The 18,463-nt window shown below is 35.8% G+C and overlaps 1 protein-coding gene across 4 annotated transcripts in view; it reads left to right on the top strand.

Annotated features, from left to right (window-relative positions):
• NBEA (neurobeachin) overlaps nucleotides 1–18,463 on the top strand; it is a 664,301-nt gene that overhangs the window by 387,979 nt on the left and 257,859 nt on the right. For all 4 annotated transcript variants that reach the window (XM_068984682.1, XM_068984685.1, XM_068984684.1 and 1 more), the window contains one exon: nucleotides 12,903–13,027. In XM_068984682.1, the coding sequence (XP_068840783.1) occupies nucleotides 12,903–13,027 (125 nt within the window). The remainder of the gene's footprint in view (nucleotides 1–12,902; nucleotides 13,028–18,463) is intronic.

Raw genomic sequence — 18,463 nt, 5'->3', positions numbered from 1 at the left:
TGGAAACAGAGACTCTATTTTCTCGGGCTCCAAAATCACTGCAGATGGTGACTGCAGCCATGAAATTAAAAGACACTTTCTCCTTAGAAGAAAAACTATGACCAACCTAGACAACATATTAAAAAACAGAGACATTACTTTACCAACAAAGATCCACCTAGTCAAAGGTATGGTTTTTCCAGTAGTCATGTATGGATGTGAGAGTTGGAGTATAAAGAAAGCTGAGTGCTGAAGAATTGATGTTTTTGAACTGTGGTGTTGGAGAAGACTCTTGAGAGTCCCTTGGGCTGAAAGGGATCAAACCAGTTCATCTTAAAGGAAATCAGTCCTGAATATTAATTGGAAGGACTGATTGCTGAAGCTGAAAGTCCAATACTTTGGCCATCTGATGTAAAGGACTGACTCATTGGAAAAGACCCTGATGGTGGGAAAGATTGAAGGTGGGAGAAGTGGACAACAGAAAATGAGATGGGTGGATGGCATCAGCGACGCGATGGAGGTGAATTTGAGTAGGCTCTGGGAGTTGATGTGAATTTGAGTAGGCTCTGGGAGTTGATGATTCACAAAGAAGCCTGGCATGCTATAGTTCATGGGGTCACAAAGAGTCAGACACAACTGCGCGACTGAACTGAACGCCTCTTCTGATCTCACTGGGCGACCTCATTGGTAAAGGTAACCCTTAAAAGAAAGAGTTAATAAGACTCCAATGGGGAGGCCCTTCCTCTTCAGCTTTTGGTTACAGAAAGCTCAAGAACCAGCTCTATCTCTCTGCTAGATACTCGACGACTATATTTGTTCCTCTTCCTTTAGTGGAGATTCAGAATTTACGAACATTGTAAATAAGTATTTTGTAAGGATTGAGCCGTTTCTTGGACACCACACCTAAAGTAGCTGCTCTCGTGTCTTCCAAAAGTAATAGAGAACCTGACCAGATGCTTACAGGCTTATTTTTGTCATCTCATTTTCACATGAAAAACTATCCCTTAAAGACTCAAAACCACTGTATTCCTTACAATACCAAAAAAACAGGCTCATAAGGAGCGTTGGTGCACCCGAAAAGCAAAAGAATAACATTTTTGTCCTCAAAAAAACTGCTTTCCCTGAAGAAAGCAAAATGCAAATTAGAGAATCAAATAAAACACGCAGTACTCGATTAGGAGACTTTTCACTCAACAATAATGAATAAAAAGGAAATATAAGCCATCAGATATGATTAATTACTCTAAGGACAGAGTGATATTTTCTTGAATGATTTGTTCTGCCCTTTATCAAATAGACATCTGTCTACCTTCAAATTTACAGTATAAATATATCTCTTTAAAATTACTGGGCGACATCACTTTGGCTTTTCAAAGGTCACCTTGAATAAACTAAGGGTTTTCTTGTGCAGTGTATTTTATAGGTTTTACTTTTCATGCATTAGGATTAAGATTATACTGTAATACTATAACCAACTGATACTACCTTTTTCTCTTTTTTTGATTAAAAAATGTAAATTAGGAGCAAACAAGATGAAAAGTTCAACAGATTGTCACTGCAGTAAACAATACAAGGGAAATAGAAGGGAGATGGAACCATCCTGAAGAGTAGCACCATTAAGAGAAAGTTAGACTTACCTCTGATTAAAGTAAGAAACCTGTAATGGAAACAAAATTTTAAGCAAAAAGTTTACTTTCCTACCCACTTTCTTATTCATGCCTTTAAGGTGTTTGATTTGGCTGCTAACAAAGCTTTTCTCGTTATGAAGTATGGCTTGTGCAGTCTACATATGTGTGCCTGCTCAGCTGCACAGTTGTGTCTGGCTCTTTGTGACCCCATGGACTGTAGCCCACCAGGCTCCTCTGTCCATGAAATTTTCCAGGCAAGAAGACTGAAGCAGGTTGCCATTTCCTACTCCAGGTAATCTTCCCGACCAGGTTAATAATATTCACTTTTTTTTTTTTTTCATTTAAAGCTTCATTAAATTTAATTGGAAGCCTAGTTTAATTCATATACATTCATCAATCACTGTCTCCCTCTCTGTAAATCCAAAATGTTTCAGAGAGTGTCTCAAAAATCATCATTCACAGTAACTACTCCCCACTGGTATGCTTGGGAACAAATGACATGGACAGACGTTGGAATGCATCCCCAGTGTTGTATTTGGAATCGTATATTTCTTTTCATGTTCAGTAATGCAGGGAGAGGGAACAAACTAGCCTGACTTGAAAACCCTGGACCAAAGTCTAGAATTTGGCTTTGTAAACTGACTTTACAGTATCAGAATGTGAGGGTACACTTTTCAAAGACAGGAAGGATGCATTTTTCAGAAGTATCACCAATCACTTTGTCATTTAAATCACCAAATATAATACAGCCTCAGGTCAGAGAGGATGTAAAAGTGTCAGAGAAATGAAACTTTGGGAGAAGTGCTTAGTAATACATAGGAGGGTCAGAACAGTACTAACAGCTAGACATATGTCAAATTTATCTATGTTGATTTATACTTTAGAGTGAATGTGTGTACATACACATAACATTGATGTAACATAGATCACTAGGAATTGACTCAGTAGCACACCAGACATGTTAAATAAAAGGCTGATGATTTTTCTTAACAGAGGAGGACTAAGTGCCAATAAATACAGAATTTGTTTTTCCAACATACTTTGTAATCATGTTTCCTTGGCATAGTCATGCTTGTGTACTGGCACATCTATTTATATGGTAAATTGTTTCCCCCATTTTTATTAAAGAGAATTTGTCTCATCTCTTTCCTTTTTAACACTGACCAAAAAAGCTATAAATTTATTTACATTATGAAATGGACTAAAAGCTGCACAAAGATAGGAATCATGTCTTTATATTCATCTATGGAGAAGGAAATGGCAACCCATTCCAGTATTCTTGCCTAGAGAATCCCGTGGACAGAGGAGCCTGGTGAGCTACAGTCCATGGGGTCACACAGAGTCAGACACGACTGAAGTTGGACATTACTTTCAGAGTAATATCCTCAAGTTTGTTCATTTCATGGTTGCTCTCTCTACTTACTGTTAGAGGCAGTGTGGTGTGAGCTAGGAAGTCAGCTGGAGTGAGGACAGATACTTCTGCCACCTACTGGTTGCTTAATCTTGGGCACTCCATTCACCTTCCTGCACCTCCATTTCTTCACTTGTAAAATGAGTTCACTTATCTCAAAGGGAATTTTATGGAGAGTAAATGACTTAATACATACACAATACTTAGAAAAGTACCTGGGATACCATAATCTCTCAGTAAATACTGGCCCTTCTGTAAGTATTATTATTCTAGGAATTTACTCCATTCTGGAGTTAGATTACACTACAATGACATAGGACCTTCAAATCTCAGTTCAACACAAGTAAGGTTTATTTCTCCTTCATGCTACATGTTCAGTCTCGGACAATAGGGAAGCTTTGCACATTGAAGTCACTCAGGGATGGAAAATGATGGAGACTCCACATCAGTGCTTGTTTTCTTGTTGGCTACAACAAAGGGAGGGAAACACAGTAAATTTTCACTGACTCTTAAAACTTTTGTCTGGAAGTGACTTACATCTGACATTTTATTTCCAAACAGATGGAGGAATGCCATCTACAGTGTTTGCAGGAGGAGAGGGTAACAATTTTTAACTATTAGTCTGTTAGCATTTATGTTTTTGGTCGATCTTGACAGAATTAGGTCATGCCCAGAAACCTTGAGCTCAAGTGATCACCACCGGTTCTCTAGCCAAGCCAAAATTCAGTTCTGATTGTATTTTGTGTGTATGTTTAGCAAAATATTCTTTTGTTCCTTTTACTCTTTTGTCTGCTCCGCTGGATAGTTTTTGTTATCAAATATCAAGTAACCAATTAACTGTTCAATTATGCCTTACCAGGTAAATTCATTTTTCCTTCTAGCTTATGAAGGTGATTGATTCCTGGCTGGGGTTGGGGGGTGGGGAGGGGGGGATATCCTTTTTAAGAAAATTGAGTGCATTCTAATAAGTCTAAAATGTAACTATCAGAAATTTCCTGGAAAAAAATGATGATTCCTGAACCCTATTTGTGCTAAAATAACACCAAATTCCAATTAGTGAACACTGTTACATTGATAGTGACCTTAATTATCATAATACAACCTAACTGGGAATCTTCCCTTCATTAATTACTGGCTCTTTACCTCCTCTTTTCTGGCAATTATGTACTATACTTGTAAAATCACAATCATGAATAAAATGTATATATAATGCTCAGTGTTTCTACAAGTCAGTCTTGAAAGGCAAAACAAAACTATAAGCACCAAAATAAATAAATATTGGGAAACAGTACATATGATAGCACATTCATCCTCCCAGCTGACATCATTAGAGGTATCACACGTGAGATCATAGCTGCTATAAACTAGCACATACAAGTGAAATTTCAGTGCAGCATGACTACCTGTACAACCATGAGAGTGATGGCACAGTGGGTGCTCTGTGTGTCCACCTGACTGCTCTTCAAGTGCAGGAAATCTAAATGAGCTCTCCTTCAAGAAAAGACGTACTCGTTGACCTTATGTAAAGTATTAAAACAATCTCTTAGAGTGCTCAAAACTTAGTGACCTAAATAGGTACATCCCAGAGTAAAAATTTTTGATGTTGCTTGCAAATTATTAATCACATCTAGGGTTAAAACTTATTGAAAACTTAGAGTAGTTTTTAAATTTTTTTAATTAATTATGTTTTAATTAAAAATCAAAAATTTGAATTAAAAATTGAAAAATTAGAGTAGTCTCTGTTATCTTTTTTCCTGCAATAGTTCACATGTTACAGAAGAATATAGCTAAATGCATCTGTTGAAATATTAAATAAGAGGTGTGGTGGAGGAGTGATTTAGTTAAAGGGTCAATAATGCATATTCAATTTCAGTGGGAAAGCAGGGTAAATAACGTGTGAGTTAGAATAAAAGGAAAGGAATATACCTTATACATATTAACCTGCTATAATGTATCTTCAACACCAAGAACATTGCCTAATACAGGATAAGTACTCAGTAAATATATTTTTGAATAAAAACATTGAAGAAAGGAGAGAACGAAATAAGTGAATATTGATTTTAATGGGTGATACTGTTTGCTCAGAGTTGAAAGCACAACTCTGAATACCTGTCTTGTACTCACACTATCTTTAAATTGTAAACAGGAAAACAAGCATGATTCAAAAGAAACAAAACTTTGGGGCTTTTTAAAGAGTTTATATCTATTCAAATATTGAAAATCCTGCAAATGATCAAAGACTGGACTCTCAGTAATATCAAGATAATTTCCACATAGAAAATAGGGAAAATACCAGAAGAACAAATCAGAGAGCAAATATCTAAATTTTCTCAATTCCCACTTCCCTCAAAAAAAAAAAAAAAGATAATAGATTTTAGAAACTACAGGTAAAAACGTTTTTATTATTGTGGTCTATTCAGATCCTCTGCCAGTTTTTCAATCAGGTTGTTTGGTGTTTTTGTTGTTGTTTTGTGTTTTACAAGTTCATGATACATTTTGGATATTAGCCTCTCATCAGATATAGATATATGATTCCCTAATATTTTTTTCTGATTTGGTAGACTGCCTTTTCATTTTGTTGATTTTTTTCTATGCAGAAACTTTTTAGTTTGATTTAGTTCCACTTGTTTGTTTTTATTATTGCCTTTGCTTTCAATGTGTGCTAAGTCACTTCAGTCGTATCCAACTCTTTCTGACCCTATGAACTGCAGCCCTCCAGCTTCCCCTGTCTGTGACGATTCTCTAGGCAGGAATACTGGAGTGGGTTGCCTTGTCTTTCTCCAGGGGATCTCCCTGACCCAAGGATCAAACCCATGTCTCTTATGTCCCCTACACTGGCAGGCAAGTTCTTTACCACTAGTGCCACAAGGGATCTTTTGATACCAAATTCAAAAACTCACTGCCAAGACAGATGTCAAGGAGCTCACTGCCTGTGTTTCCTTCTAAGAGTTTTATGGTTTCAGGTCTTACATTTTAAAGCCTTTGACTCATTTTTAGTTAATTTTCACGTATCATGTAAGATTGGTCTAGTTTTATTCTTTTGCATGTGGCTGTTCAGTTTTCCCAACACCATTTTTCGAAGAGACTGTCCTTTCTCCATTGTGTATTCTTGGCTCCTTGGCCATAAGAGATAGATAAATATGTTGATTTATTTCTGGTCTCTCTATTCTGTTTCATTAAGTTGTGTGTCTGTTTTTATGTCAATATCATACTGGCTTGGTTCGTATAGGTTTGTAATATAATTTGAAGTCAGGAAGCATGATGCTTCCAGCTTCTATCAGGATTGCTTTGTCTATTTGGGCCGTTTGTGGTTCCATACAAGTCTTAGGATTCTATGTTCTATTTCTGTGAAAAATACAATTGTAATTTTGATGGAGATTGCATTGAATCTGTAGATTGCTTTGGAAAATATGAACATTTCAACAGAATCAATTCTTTCAATCTGTGAGCATGGAATATAATTTTTATTTTTTGTCTCTACTTCAATTTCTTTCTTCAGTGTCTTTGTTTTTATCATACAGGTCTTTCACCTCTTTGATTAATTTTATTCCTAGGTATTCTTTTTGACATAGTTGTGAATGGGGTTTTTCTTAATTTCTCTTTCTGATAGTTCATTAACTATAGTCATTTTTAACATATGTCTTTGTATAGCTTTTTAGTGTTGCTCTAATTAGGTTGCCCAGTAATTCAGTTCAGATTAGTTGGTCTCTCAGTTATGTCTGACTCTTTGCGACCCCATGGACCACAGCACGCCACGCCTCCCTGTTCATCACCAACGCCTGGAGTCTACTCAAACTCATCTCCATTGAGTCAGTGATGCCATCCAATCATCTCATCCTCTGCTGTCCCTTTCTCCTCCAACCTTCAATCTTTCCCAAAATCAGGGTCTTTTCAAATGAGTCAGCTCTTCGTATCAGGTGGCCAAAATATTAGAGTTTCAGCTTCAACATCAGTCCTTCCAATGAACACTCAGGACTGATCTCCTTTAGGATGGACTTGTTGGATCTCTTTACACCACAGTTCCAAAGCATCAATCTTTTAGTGCTCAGCTTTCTTTATAGTCCAACTCTCACATCCTTATATGACTACAGGAAAAACCATAGCCTTGACAAGACGGGCCTCTGTTGGTAAAGTAATGTCTCTGCTTTTTAATATGCTGTCTAGATTGATCATAACTTTCCTTCCAAGGAGTAAGCATCTTTTAATTTTATGACTGCAGTCACCATCTGTAGTGATTTTGGAGCCCAAGAAAATAAAGTCTGTCACTGTTTCCATTGTTTCCCCATCTGTTTGCCATGAAGTGGTGGGACCAGATGCTGTGATCTTAGTTTTTTGAATGTTGAGCTTTAAGCCAATTTTTTCACTTTCATCAAGAAGCTCTTTAGTTCTTCACTTTCTGCCATAAGGGTGGTGTCATCTGTGTATCTGAGGTTATTGATATTTCTCCCAGAAGTCTTGATTCCAGCTTGTGCTTCCTCCAGCCCAGCGTTTTTCATGATGGACTCTGCATAGAAGTTCAATAAGCAGGGTGACAATATACAGCCTTGATGTACTCCTTTTCCTAATTGGAACCAGTCTGTTGTTCCGTGTCCAGTTCTAACTGTTGCTTCTTGACCTGTGTACAGATTTCTCAAGAGGCAGGTCAGGTGGTCTGGTATTCCCAACTCTTTCAGAATTTTCTACAGTTTCTTGTGATCCACATAGTCAAAGGCTTTGGCATAGTCAATAAAACAGGAATAGATGTTTTTCTGGAACTCTCTTGCTTTTTTGATGATCCAGCAGGTATTAGCAATTTGATCTCTGATTCCTCTGTCTTTTCTAAAACCAGCCTGAACATCTGGAAGTTCATGGTTCACGTATTGTTGAAGCTTGGCTTGGAGAATTTTGAGCGTTACTTTACTAGCGTGTGAGATGAGTGCAATTGCGCGGTAGTTTGAACATTCTTTGGCATTGCCTTTCTTTGGGAATGGAACAAAAGCTGACTTTTTCCAGTCCTGTGGCCACTCCTGAGTTTTCCACACTTGCTGGCATATTGAGTGCAGCACTTTCACAGCATCATCTTCCAGGATTTGAAGTAGCTCAACTGGAATTCCATCATCTCCACTAGCTTTGTTTGTAGTGATGCTTCCTAAGGCCCCCTTGACTTCACATACCAGGATGTCTGGCTCTAGGTGAGTGATCACACCATCGTGATTATCTGGGTCATGAAGATCTTTTTTGTACTGTTCTTCCCGTGTATTCTTGCCACCTCTTCTTAATATCTTCTGCGTCTGTTAGGTCCATACCCTTTCCCTCCTTTATTGAGCCCATCTTTGCATGAAATGTTCCCTTGGTAACTCTAATTTTCTTGAGAAGATCTCTAGTCTTTCCCACTCTGTTGTTTTCCTCTATTTCTTTGCATTGATCGCTGAGGAAGGCTTTCTTATCTCTCCTTGCTATTCTTTGGAACTCTGCATTCAAATGGGTATATCTTTCCTTTTCTCCTTTGCTTTTCACTTCTGTTCTTTTCACAGCTATTTGTAAGGGCTCCTCAGACAGCCATTTTGCTTTTTTGCATTTCATTTTATTGGGGATGGTCTTAATCCCTGTCTCCTGTATAATGTCCTGAACCTCCATCCATAGCTCAATAATTAAGTTGCTCTAATTGTTACATTATATCTACATAGCTCATCACAGTCTACTGGTGCTGTCATTTTACAAGTCCAAGTGAAGTATAGAAATTTTTACCTCAGTGTGTGTGTGTGTGTGTGTGTGTGTGCATCCAGTTGTATCAGACTCTTTGCCACCCCATGATCTGTAGCTCCCCAGGCTCCTCTGTCCATGAAATTCTCCAATCAAGAATATGGAATTGGTTGCCATTTCCTTCAGGAGATCTTCATGATTCCGGGGTGAAACTCATATTCTTTGTGTCTCCTGCTTTGGGAGGCAGGTTCTTTACCAGCTGAGCCATCGGTGAAACCCTTGTATCACTTTACCCTCCCTCATTTATATTTGTTTTAAACATTACCTCTGTACACAATTCAGGCACAACTGCCACAGCAGGCACTGTTGTAATTTTTGCTTCAACAGCAAAATTGTGTTGTCAATTTTGAGAACACTTGAGGAAAAGTAAAGCCTGTTCTTGCTCCCCTTGTGTTTATGATTGCCATTAGCCATTCTTTTAGACTAGTCCTGAGGCTGGCAAATTCTTTTTCATTTTCTGAAAATATTTTCATTTCTTCTTTATTCCTAAAGCCTATTTTCACTGTTTGTAGGATTCTGGGTTGACGTTTCTTTTAGCACATAGCAAAAACTTTACACTTCCCCTGACCACCATAGCTTTGAATGTGAAATATGCTGTCATTCTAATTGCTTACCTCTATAGATGAGATGTCATTTTTCTCTGGCTGCCTTTTACATTTTCCTATGTCCTTATTTTTCAGAACTTTAATTACAGCATGTCTTAGCATATATTTCTTTGGGTTTACTCTGTTTCTGTGGGTTTATTATGTTTGCTCAGCTTCCTAAATCTATACACATTTATGTTGTGTTTTTCTTTTTTTCAAATTTGGGAAGTATTCAGCCATTATTTCTTCAGACTCTATTTTAGTCCTGCTTTCTTTCTCATCTCCTTCCAGGATTCCAATAACACAAATGTTAGATGTTGTAATCCATAATCTCTGAGGCTCTGTTCAATTTTTTTCAGTCTCTACTTACTCTCTGCTATTCAGATTGGTTAATTTCTATTGTTCTATCTTCTGGTTAACTAAATTTTTTTTTCTTCTGTCCCCTTCATTCTTCTGTTAAACCCATCTACTAAGGTTTTTATTTTTTTCACTATATTTAATCGTTCTTAAATTTCCATTTGGTACCTCTTTACATCATCTGTTTTATTTATTTATTTATTTATTTTGCTGGAACTGTTTGCTGAGTCTTTCTCTATTTTTTTCTTTCAAGTATGTTCCTAATTACTCACTGAAGCCTAGCCTTTTTCATCATGGCTGGTTTAAAATCCTTGTCAGGAAATTCTAATATCCTTGTCATCTCAGCATTGGCATCTGTTGATGATCTTTTTACATTCCATTTGAGATCTTCCAGATTCATGGTATAACAAGTAATTTGAAATTGAAACAAGATGTTTTAAATTATTATTTTCTGAGATATTTTTATCTTATTTAACTCTTCTATTTTAGTTGACTTTCTCTTACATTGCTCCACAAGGGCAGGTGGGGAGAACAGCCTCTTCACTACCAGGTGGAGATAGCAATCTAGGTTCCCCACTTCCCTTCCATTGACATCTAGGGAGTGGGCAACTCTTTATTACTGCTTGCCAGCAGTGGGAGTTCCAGCTCCCCACATGCTGTCCACTATTGGGGGGTGGCCTCATTACTTTCCGTTAGTAGTAGAAGTCCTGACTCTACTGTGCCTCCTTCCAATATCATCCCATAGGAAAGAGAGAAGGATGCCTCATTCTGTCCATAGGGGAAGGAAATGCAGGCTCTCCACATGTTCTCCACTGACTCCTTGAGGGTGGGCACCTGGTCAGCAACCAGCAGAGATGAGAGTCCTGGCTCCTTATTTCACTTTCTCTGATATCACCACCCCAGTGCGGATGTGAGGGCGCCCCATTATACCAGCATGAGGTTTCAGATCTACACTCCCCCCTCATCCTTTGCTAGTGTGTGTCTCTAGGGGACATAGCTTCTCCGTGGTGTTTGGTTCAAGTACAGTAATTGTCATCAAGTTTCCTGTCTTCCTAGGATGCCCTTTTCTTCATCTTTCTCCTAGAGAAACATGCTTTTATGGGGCTTTTCCTTTTTTTTTTTTGTCTGTAGCTGTTGTCCTGTCTGGATTGCTAGCTTCTTTGCCTCCAAATCTAGGGTATCTAAGACAATAACCAGGGAGGAACTCACCACTTTGTTGTTCTCAGGCCCTGTGGTCCTTAACCTGTCTGCCTTCCATGCTCCATTCAGAATTTTGTTATGTTTGTTTTGTATATATGTATCATCCAATTTATTTTTGTTATATTTAATTGGAGGAATAAAGTATATCTGTGGTTAGAAATTGGCAAAAAGATCAGATATCAGGTTTTTGCATGTGAAATTGGTTACTTAAATTTAACATACTTTTAAGGAAAATCATTATAGCAAGTGGTCTTCCTCAAACTATTAGAATTAATTTGCATTTGTAGGGATAGAAATTAGCCTATTTTAAATTAATGACAGGTACACTATTTGTAATAATTAATCAACAGGTAATCCTTATTTTGACAGAAAATAATATATGCTTAAAAAAACAAGTATATTAAAATAGAATTTAAATGATTATAATTTTAAAGTTTTTATGTATCCCTTATATTGATATGTCCTTTTACAATTAAGTTATAGAAAAAATTAAATATAGCTATAAAGTGTAAAATTTTTGTTTTCAATGACTATAATTTTCTGCAGATTTTCAAAGTAACAAAAATTGTTTTAAATTAATTCATTGAGTGCTTATTAAAAACATAGTATGTGCCAGACATTGTGCTAGAGAGATAATGATGAGCAAATTTGTATAGTTTCTGCCTTAATCAAGCACAGTGTTCTCATATAATAAAATATCAAAATAAAAACTGAAATTGAACCTTCTATGAAAGCATTTTATATGTTTTTATGAATGGTGCTGCTCAGGAAAGTCAGAATGTTGGTATTATCTTTTGAGTATATGTCACCAAGAATTATACAGAGAGAAACAGACTTTTCAAGCAGCAGCATTCATCACTGTTTACAAAACTAAATTGAACTTAAAAGTGATATCGTAAAATGTTCCATCAATATACAACAAATATATTTCAGTTGTTTTTTCTAATATTACTTAGATTTTTAATATTGGTTTAAAGTGTAACATAGTTTAGACAGTGTTACCCAATGATGGCCATGATTGTTAATGGTTTATGTTAGCTGAAAGCTGTAAAATGATCCAAAGACTCTGTGAGCATTAGAATAATAATTTACCAAGACGATTACCACATACTGAAATTTTTTGCAGCTCTAATTCAGTATTATTAATAATGGATAAAATTGCACTTTTCTCAGGTTGCTGTGGGCAGTAGGGAATTATTTCAATGAATATTTCAGCACATTATTTTAATCATTGTTCTACCAAATCCAAGTGGGCAATATTTTATAGTTCTTAATTCAGTTACTAAGAAACCATGGTCATTAAATTGCAAACTATTTGTAGTGAGGTCTATCCTGTGATTTACAAGCCTTGTTAAAAACAGTGTAAAAGAATGCATACTGTGCCATTAATACTTGTAATTTGATGCTGCATTTGTTCTAAACTCCCAGTGATTAACGTTTTTAGTAAAAGAAGGAACATTGTAAGGAAAGCAGACCTGAATGTTATAATGCCTAAAATATGAGAATGTTACTATTTTAAGTTTGTTCATTTGCAGGAAAACATAAGTATACAAATGCAGTTATAAAACAGACATATCTCAAAAGTTACCTTAATTTTCCAATGAGACTAAAGAAATAAAAATGTAATTGTATTTGTTATTAAGCATTAGATTTACCATAATATATAATATATAATGCCATTCACATTCTTGATGGGTTGAATGTGTGAAAGTCGCTCAGTCATGTCCGACTCGTAGCAGCCCCATGGACTATAAAGTCCATGGAACTCTCCAGGCCAGAATACTGGTGTGGATAACCTTTTGCTTCTCCAGGGGATCTTCCCAACCCCGAGATTGAACCCAGGTCTCCAGATAATATTTAATCCTAATAAAAAGAAAGTCTGCAAAGCTTTTAAATTTTATTGTGTAAAGAGTCTATTAATTCATATAACTTGAAAAAGTATATTTCCAGTTATACATAATTATTAATAATCATTCTTGTTTTTCATATTCCCATTCTTAGCCAATTGCATGATTTCTGGCGTTTGGATTACTGGGAAGATGATCTTCGTCGAAGGAGACGGTTTGTCCGTAATGCATTTGGCTCCACTCATGCTGAAGCATTACTCAAAGCTGCGATCGAGTACGGTGAGTATCGGTGCCTCTTACACAGGAATGCTCCTCGATGTGAGGTGACTGTGGTTGATAGTTCTTTTTCCTTTCAGTACCTTTTCAGGTTCTCCATGTCATAAGTCAAAAATGTTACATTCTACTTTATTGTGAAGCATCATTTCGGTTACGCTTAATTAACCCAGTATTTCTCCTTTTTGATGTATGTTAGGCTTTTCAGCTTCTTTGTAATAGATTAGGAAGACTTCACATAATTGGTTATTACCCACCATCTTCTCCCACAGCCTAAAACAAGAGTAAAGTCATTTTCCTTTTCAACATGTTTCAAACTTTGGTCTTTTAGATTTTTTTCACTTAAAAAAATTTACTTTGTAACTGTGTATTCAAATTTATATATTTTTATGTGTAATTTGTGTGGGTATGTGTACATACATACACTGTGTGAGTATACATGAAATATATATACAAACATGTGGACTGTTATGTATATACACATATACCTGCACATGCTTGAGTATTTAACTGAAATAAATATCTTATTAATAATCTCACTACATGGCATTCTCTATTTTAACCCTATTCTATTCTATCATTTTCAGTCTAATAAAATAAATAATGCCTCTGTATGCCCATGTAAGTTCACAATCCTCCAACTGCAAATAAAGTTTGAAAAATACCATCCTATATTAAAGATAGCATGAGCTATCACACTACAGTAGAATTGCATCCTAAATTGTCCTTTATAAAGTGTGAAATAAATAGTAAATATCAAAATTTTTTTTGTAATTTAATAAAAATTCTGCTACTTTAGATTTCTGTCCACCAAAAAGTGTACATAGGGCTATTCTGTCTGTGCACCTAATTTTAAATAGTCTAAGAAATTTAAGTTTGATTGATCGTGTCACAATTTTCTAAACCACATACCTTCAGAAAATACCATAATTGAATACTGTCCGTATATTTTTTTTATTAACTACTTTTATTCTCACAGTCACTTGATTTTTTTTTTTTTTTTTTGAGAGTAATAAGTGAGCCATGGGGCTTCCCAGGTGGCTCAGTGGTAAAGACGAGGATTCTATCCCGGGTTCAGAAGATCCTCTGGAATGGGAGATGGCAACTCACTCCAATATTCTTGCCTGGAAAATCCCATGGCCAGAGAAGCCTGATGGGCTACAGTCTGTGGGGCCACAAAAGAGTTGAACATTACTTAGTGACAAAACAGCACCAACACACACTAGTGAGCCATGTGTTTTAAAATTTACTATAATAATATGTAGCAGAGGATGCCACTCATGTTCTGATAGATAAAATAGAGAAAATATGTAACCTTAATAGAAAGAAAATGTACACAGCTTTGAAAATTTACTGTATAAATAGTCTATGAATTGATACAGTTTACTGAGGATCAAAACAAAAATAAATATGTGAGGATTCCAGGCTCCTCTGTCCATGGAATTCTCCAGGCAAGAATACTGGAGTGGGTAGCCATTCCCTTCTCCAGGGGACCTTTCTGACCCAGAGATTGAACCCCAGTCTCCTGCACTGCAGGCAGATTCTTTACAGTCTGAGCCACCAGGGAAGTCCCAAAACTATTATACCTAAAATAATACTATACAGTAAAAGTAACTACAGGAGAGACAGTGCTAAAAAAAAATAATACATATATATATATAATAGTTGACTTGTACTGTAGGTGATTTCTTTTAATCAACTCAAAAAAAATCACCTAAGGATTCTGATACCTAAGGAATTAACACCAACTTAAAATGAGTTGTTACCTTTATGTCCTACAAAAGAAATTCTTTAAAATATCTACTTAAAATGCATGCTTTATAATATGAACTTTAAATTTTTAAAACTTCATTTTATATATATCCATTTAGGCATTTTCATCAATTCATGTTGAATTCAGCTCATTTAAAATTAGAAACTTCTGAACACAATATAATAGAAGTTGGGCTGGTGTAATACTGTTAGTGACACTGAGTTGCCAATACCACATTTGTTTGGATTCACATTATATCACATTTGTCATTCCACAGGTTGCTTGTAGAAAAGGTTTGTTAGAAAAATATTTATTTTGCTTCTCTATAAAAATGGATGCCATATTGTGTATGTTCAATTTGTAAAATGTCTCTTTTGCTAAACCAATGTCAAACCTTATCAGAAATAAACTTATTTTTTTTATTAACACCTTTTTAAGATTGACTGTCATGTATTTTAGTAATATAGTAACCACTATTAATGTATCTAAACTAAAATATAAAATTCTGATTTTTAAATAGATGAATGATATAGATGATATTAACCATCTGTGTCATATAAATGTGTCTTAAAATATATAGTGATTGAAGAGGGCTTCCCAGGTGGCGCTAGTGGTAAAGAACCTCCTGGCCAATGTAGGAGACATAAGAGACGAAGGTTTGATCCCTGGGACAGGAAATCTCCTGGAGGAGGGCCTGGCAACCTACTCCAGTGTTCTTGCCTGGAGAATCCCATGGACAGAGGAGCATGGTGAGCTACACAGTCCATGGGGTCGCAGAGAGTCAGACGCGACTGAAGCGACTTAGCACAGCATGACACAGTTGTTTATGAATTTTGAATAGTAGATCATTGGAAATAATCAGAACCTATTATCCCTCCTGAGTTGGATTCTTTGATAAAAGGAAGGTAGGGTATGTTTTTAAGTTATGCATCCACATGTATGCCATGAAGCATTCAAGACATCTACATGGTGCCCATGCCAGGTTTACTTTGTAGTCACTCCTGGAGATAAGGTAGAGTGTGCTATGCTGTGGTCAGTCGCCTCAGTTGTGTCCAACTCTTTGTGATCCCATGGACTGTAGCCCGCCAGGCTCTCTGTCCATGGGTTTCTCCAGGCATTGAACCCTTGGGATCTTCCCAACCCAGGGATTGAACCCATGGTTCCTGCATCTCCTGCATTGCAGGCAGACTCTTTTACCACTGAGACACCTGGGAAGCCCCTAGGATGGGTAGTAGAAGACAAAAAAGAACTCAAACAATTCTACTTCCAGAAACAGTTCTAGAACACTCGTCTTCAACTTCACATCAGAGGACTTTAGGAAGTGGATAGAGGGTAGGGAGTAAGGTGAAGTATGGAGGTTGTGAAGAGGTGGGTGAAAAGTTCTCCCTGAAGTGATCTGTACCTAGAAGTAGAAAGAGGAATTACAGATGGCCAGGAACATAGTCCTATATCTTCTCCCAAACACTTTTGTGCCTTCTAACCTATGTATAAAGTATTTCTTCAGAAGAAATAGGAAGTAAGTGTCAGTAATTATTACAAAGCACTTCATTCAATGAAAATAGATGTTGAAAGACTTAGTTGAAAACATATTTTGTATATTTTAGAGAAAGCTTTTGTATTCACATTTTCCCAGAACATTCATAAAAGCTAACAAAACTCAGACCATCATCTGGCCACTCTGCCTGCCATTAAACATTTAAATGTGTTTTAAGTACCTTAAAGTCTGGCAGTGTGTAGACTAACATCCAAATGATTTAATGTTTTGGTTTGTATAGATGTAGATGAAGGGTATAAATATAGCACAAACCTACAAATTTTGAGAGAGCTTTTAGAACAAATTGAAATTCAATTATTTCTTTTTCTGTATTAAATAATTGCAGTATTTCAATTCTGTCTTGAAAGTTAAACATTAAAAAAAAAAGAAGAAAGTTAAACATTAAATGCACAGAGAAACTCTGCTGTAATCTATAGTCAGTTTTCTTTTTTTTCTGTTCATCTACATTGTGGCAACAAAATTGTTTTAGGAGCAACAAAATTGTTTTAGGAACAACAAAATATTTTATGACTGGAATGTTAAGTATGGCTATAAGTATTTGAATCAGTGATCTAAGTTTTCAGAATGTTAACCAAGTTGTATAAGCTGAAAGAATAACCTAAAATTATTTAAATAAAAAATATTTACATGGCCATCAAAGCAGTCCCTGAGATTGATCACTGGTCATGTCTCTCTGTTCATGTGGTACACTATGTTTCAAGAATGTGAGCCTATGTTAATATAATAGAAGTGAAACTGAATTTGCGGAGTTAATGTTTTAATAAATATGTTTTGAATCACTATACTTTTTCTTCAACTCAAACATTTCAGATTAAATTATAGTTAAACTTTCATGTGCTGGGCAGAAACAGCTGCAATTTAAATTCCATGACATATTTTTAGGTAATTTATTTGGAGCCACAAAACGAATACATGAGCAATACTTTCTTTTAAATGAACAAATAATCAGAATTGGATATATTTTCAAAGAGAATTATTTCATATTTACTTTGAAAAGTGTTCTCTTCCATTTCATTATTGAAACTTTTGGTTGACCTTTTTCAGTTGGAAAACATCCTTAGCACTGATGGAGTTTTTCATGCTTCTTAGTAATACTAATGAGTTGAATAATTTATGAGGTTGTCATGTGCAAAAGATTTGGTGTGATTTGATATACTTTCAGCCTCTGGTGTTGGAATGTGATTAATAAAAACCTAGAGGCATGTAATTTTTTTCCTGGTGTTTAATGTTCTAATTTCATATGTACTCAATGTGCTATTTCAGTATTTTCTAATACTAAAAATCTCATTCAAGTGCAAATTTAATTGATTACCAGGAATTTTGCAGACCATAGCAATGGAAGAATATAAGGAAAATATTTTAAACTATAAATTCACCTTTTGATCTCCTGGACTTTCTTCTTCAGGGCATATTAGCTAATAAGCAAATGATTGAAATAGGAGTATTCTATGTATTGCTTGTATATTAAAACCTAAACTAGACAGATTCTGGCACTGAAAGATTATGCTGTCAAAAAAATAGTTAAAATCTTAATAAGTTTGGTTGTCTTGTTGACTGTCAATTATCATTTTGGACTCTCTTTCCCTTCCATGAAATTATAGTGGAACAGTGTTTCATCAAAGCTTAAGATCTCAGACTCCCCCATGTCTGTGATCAAAGACGTCATCCTAAATAGGTCTGATCAGGCATTGCAGAGGAGGGCAGGCTGGTTTAGCCAGAGGAAAAAAAAAAAACTTGGAGCAAAGATGACAAAGTTAATCAGTCATTTCTTTGGCAATAAATAATAAGATATGCTGAGAACTGCAAATGAGAACATCCTTAGGTTCCTCAGAGATGTGTCTGCTTAGCACCTGGTTTATCCAAGCTTGTGAAGCCATCATGATATGACCTTGATGAAGAAAAAGCAGCACTGTGATAAATCTGGAATTAAATTAGTTTTGATGGTATATGCATGACTACTGTAAAATGCTACATGCAGTATTCAAGAAACAAGAAAAGCACTGAGAATTTAAAAAATACTAATGCAGCTACATATGGTTGTTGAGACAGGAACTTCACATTATCGGACTTCATTTTTTTTTTTTTACTTCAATTTTTTGAAGAGTTTACACTTAGAATAGTTGGAAAATATAAT

Source organism: Capricornis sumatraensis, chromosome 12 (genome assembly GCF_032405125.1).
Source record: "Capricornis sumatraensis isolate serow.1 chromosome 12, serow.2, whole genome shotgun sequence".
NCBI classification, from domain to species: domain Eukaryota; kingdom Metazoa; phylum Chordata; class Mammalia; order Artiodactyla; family Bovidae; genus Capricornis; species Capricornis sumatraensis.
This window is presented reverse-complemented; position numbering and strand designations above follow the sequence as displayed.